Genomic DNA, 3,919 nt, shown 5'->3' on the forward strand with positions numbered 1-3,919 from the left:
CCGCTGGTGGGGCTGGGTGGGCAGGCGGGCGGCGGCCCCCTCCGTGGGGCCTGGGCTTCTCCGGTTCGATTTTGGAAAGCGAATTTAACCGTCAGGTCTCTTGTTTCCCCCTTTCTTCGGTCAGTGTTTGTCAGCCCAAGCCGGAAGGAGGCGGTGTTAGCGTGGAGGGTGGCTCCTGAGAGTTTGGAAAGGAAGGAGGGAATTCTGGCAGCCTCGTAGGTTCTACTTCCCAGTCTGGCCACTTTGGGGATTGGGGAGTTGGCTTCCCCATGCGACAGAAATCAGAAAAGACAGCCGCGGCAGGCCGGGCTCGGTGGCTCAGCCTGTAATCCCAGCACTTTGGGAGGCCGAGGTGAGTGGATTGCCTGAGCCTGCGGGTTCGAGACCCGCCTGGGCAAATTGGGGAGACCTCATCTCTGCAATAAATCAAAAAAAATTAGCCGGGCGTGGTAGCGCGCGCCTGTAGTTCGGGCTACTCGGAAGGCTGAGGCGGAGGGATCGCCGGAGCCCAGCAGGTCGAGGCTGCGGTGGCTGAGAGCACCCACTGCACTCCCGTCTGAGTGACAGTGAGACTCCAACTCAAAAAAAAAAGCCACTGCAGCATTCAGCCGCGTTAGGGAACAGGCGGACAGGGTGAGGATGTAGAGGCACAGGGAGGCGCAGTAGAGAGGGACGCAGCACCGCCGGGGCTGACAAGGTGGAGGTGTCGCGCAGGGAACGCAGAGATCCGAGTAAATTGCAAAGAATTGTGACACACAGAGGTGAGAGAAGAAAAGATTTAGTTAAGAAAAGTTCGCTCCCTACAGACAGGGAGTGGGCCTACACTCTAGGTGAGTGTGGCCTCCTAGCCCCCCAGAGTCCTGGCTTAAATCCTTTTCCTTGGAGATGTTGTCCGTGACTGCTGTGACTTCCTTGACCACCTGTGGATGTCTTGGAGATTCTGTGACACAGAGACCCATTAATGTTCGCCCACATCGTCATAGCCTCTAAAGAAGGGCGCAACAAGGATTCTAATTCTCCTGCACCTTCCCAAACGACATTCCTTAGACCTCATGGAGGGTGCACCTCCCCTTGTCTCCTAGGCATTCCCAGTGGGTAGCTTCGGGGGCTCCTTGGCTTCCCTGTAGATAATGCTCAATTTACCAGAAGATCGAATCCCCACCTGCTCTCCCTCTGAGCGGTTATAACTTTTGTAATGACAAGTTTCATGACTTTTACAGTCCTTGCCCAATGCATGATCTCTTAGGCCTTGTAAATTCCCTTTACTCTAGGCAAACTTGATTGCCACTGTGAGATACCTCCGATACCTGGAAGTCTGTTTCTGAAAAGACAAAGTCGGTAAAGTTAATTATACCTAAAGGGTGCATTTCTCCAAAAGCATAGCTTCTACTTTCTCATCATTGTGTCAGGGTTTAAGAACAAGAGGAAAAATGGCTTCCCACTCTCGGTCGGTCCTTTCAAGCAGCAGGTAGCCAGAGACAATACTTCAACTAAACATCATCAACTTCTAAGACCTATGGTATCCTTCTAGAATTTTCTGAATCAGAAACTACTATCATGTAGTCAGGTGTACGAGGGGGACCCCAAAAAACATGAATTGTCTTAGAGGGCGAGTCCCTTGTAGTGCAGGCTTCCCCGCTAGGCAGGTGTTCTAGGAACCCACCAGCATCAGTGTACCAGGTAGTGTTGTTGTGAGAGGCTGTGTTTGACTTCGGTGAATTCTTTTTGAGGGGAGATTCTTTCATTTTGTGTGCCCATTTCCTGATGGGTGGTTTGCACGAACAACTTGCCCCTGTCAGCTGAGTGTTCAGTATTTTTTTTTTTTGTCTTGACCATCGTGCCCCACCCTCTCTATTCACCCAATCTCACCCTGAGCAACTCGTATTTTGTTTCCTGGGATGAAAAATATCCTGAAAGGGAAACGTTTTGCTGATGTGGAAGAGGTGAGGCCCAAAAATGGCAGCAGCACCAAAAGGCATCAAAATCAATGAGTTTGAGAACTGTTTTGAGCAGTGGAAAAAGCATCTCAATAGGTGTATTGCATCCGACAGGGAGTACTTTGAAGGTGACCTAAAGTTTAAGCATGTAAGAATAAATACACAATTTTTAATAAATAAATTCCAGGTTCTTGGGGGTCCCCTTTGTTTATTCAAGACTCTTAGTCCAGGTAGGTAGGTTTAGCTTCCTAAACTATCGTGAGGGTTTAGCCTCAGAGAGGAGAGATCTTGAACTGAAATTGAAATAAAACATGGAGTTTAAAATCCCTAGCTGTTGTGTGATTTGAAGAAATTGGGGGGGAAATGTATATACATATATTTTTAAAAGGAAAAAAACCTGCCATGGTGAGATGTAGTGAGAATTAAGAGTCCTAGGTCTTGGTTCTGCTGCTGTCGGGCTGTGTGAGCCTGGGTGATTCATTTACCGCCCTAAGCCTTGGATCAGAAGAGGGGGTCTAAACCGTGATTAACAGTTTATGATAGTCATACATTCAGTTACTATTTATTGAGCTCAATCCTTACTCTACATCATTGTCATGTAGTGAGCAGGACAGATAAAACCCCTGTCCTCAAAGGATTTACATCCCAATATGGGAGACAAAGAACAAATGAATAAATATATATACAGTGTGTCCATTGGTGATAGATGCTAGAGGGCAAAATAAAGGAAGGTAAGTGGAACAAAGAGCGCCTGGATGGTCAGGGAAGGCTTCTGGGAGGAAGTGACATTTGAGCAAAGACCCACAAGAATTGAGGGACTAAGTCTTGTGAATGAACAGCTGGGGAAAGGACATGGCAGAGGAAAGGGGAGGTGCAAGGGCCCCAAGGCTTGGCTTCTTCAAGAACCAGCAAGAAAGCCACTGGTTGGAGGGAAGGGAAGAATGACAGGAGATGAGGTCGGAGAAACAATGCTAGTGAAAAGAAGCGGTCAAACGCTGGCAAGATTTTGAAGGCAGAGTTAAGATATGTTTGTGGACTGGATGTGGGGTATGAGAGGGACAGAGGAGTCAAGGATGGCTCGAGATCTCAGGCCTGGGTAACTGGAGGAAGGGAGTTCTTCATACTGGAATGGGGAAGCGGTCGATAGAGCAGATGTGGGGAGAAATATCTCAGAAGCCCCCTGTGGAGTAGGGTGAGTTGGACATGCCCATCCGTCATCAAGTGGATTTGTCAAGGGGGTGGTGGTTGGATATCCTGGTTCGAAGGAGAAGTTCAAGGGAGAGGCCGTTTCCATGTAAATGGGGGAATCATTGGTGTGTAGCTGTGTTCAAAGACCTAAGATGTTGAGATCACCAAAGAGTGAGTGTAGATAAAGAAGGAGCAAGTGTAGATAAATTGGCCAAGAACTGAGCCCTGGGCCCTCCAATGACTAAAGATCAGGGAGATGTGTCAGATGGTGCTGACTAGCTGGGTAATAAAAAGTCTGAGACTTGATTATATGGTTCGTTAGCTGTAGCAACATTACGTTTTTTGTTGGCTTTTGTGAAATGCTGGTACCCGTGCCAGATCTTTAAATGACACTCCATAACATTTGGAGAAATGTTCCTCTCAGCCTCAGAAAACAATAGTTTCCAAACAGAAAGACCCCACACTGTTAAAAAGTAACCTCAAGCACTGAGTTGACTTGTTTACTGTGTTCACTATCTCCCCCTCCCCCGTCTGAAGGTGAAGGATCATTTTCTCTTGGGTTTACGGGCACATGTGCCTTGAACAGTGCCTGGCACGTAGTAGGTGCTCAATCAATACTTGTTGACTTAATGAATGAATGAATGGAAGATGGCAGCTATTTGAGTGGGTGGCAGTGCTTGCTGCTTTGTATTTTAACAGTCTTGGTGAACCACCCTCGGCATCTCCTCCTCTCTGCTGATGGAACAAGTTCAGGCCCTTTGACTATCTCATTTATTCTACCCCCTTCCCTCCCC

The 3,919-nt window shown here is 47.9% G+C and overlaps 1 protein-coding gene across 1 annotated transcript in view; it reads left to right on the top strand.

Annotated features, from left to right (window-relative positions):
• The window catches only part of IDNK (IDNK, gluconokinase), a 22,922-nt gene that overhangs the window by 1,185 nt on the left and 17,818 nt on the right, over positions 1-3,919 (top strand). The window contains exon 2 of the mRNA XM_021706177.1: positions 125-215. Coding sequence (XP_021561852.1) covers positions 125-215 — 91 coding nt within the window. The remainder of the gene's footprint in view (positions 1-124; positions 216-3,919) is intronic.

This window comes from Carlito syrichta, unplaced genomic scaffold (assembly GCF_000164805.1).
Source record: "Carlito syrichta isolate Samal-C Ts95f unplaced genomic scaffold, Tarsius_syrichta-2.0.1 Scaffold315331, whole genome shotgun sequence".
NCBI classification, from domain to species: domain Eukaryota; kingdom Metazoa; phylum Chordata; class Mammalia; order Primates; family Tarsiidae; genus Carlito; species Carlito syrichta.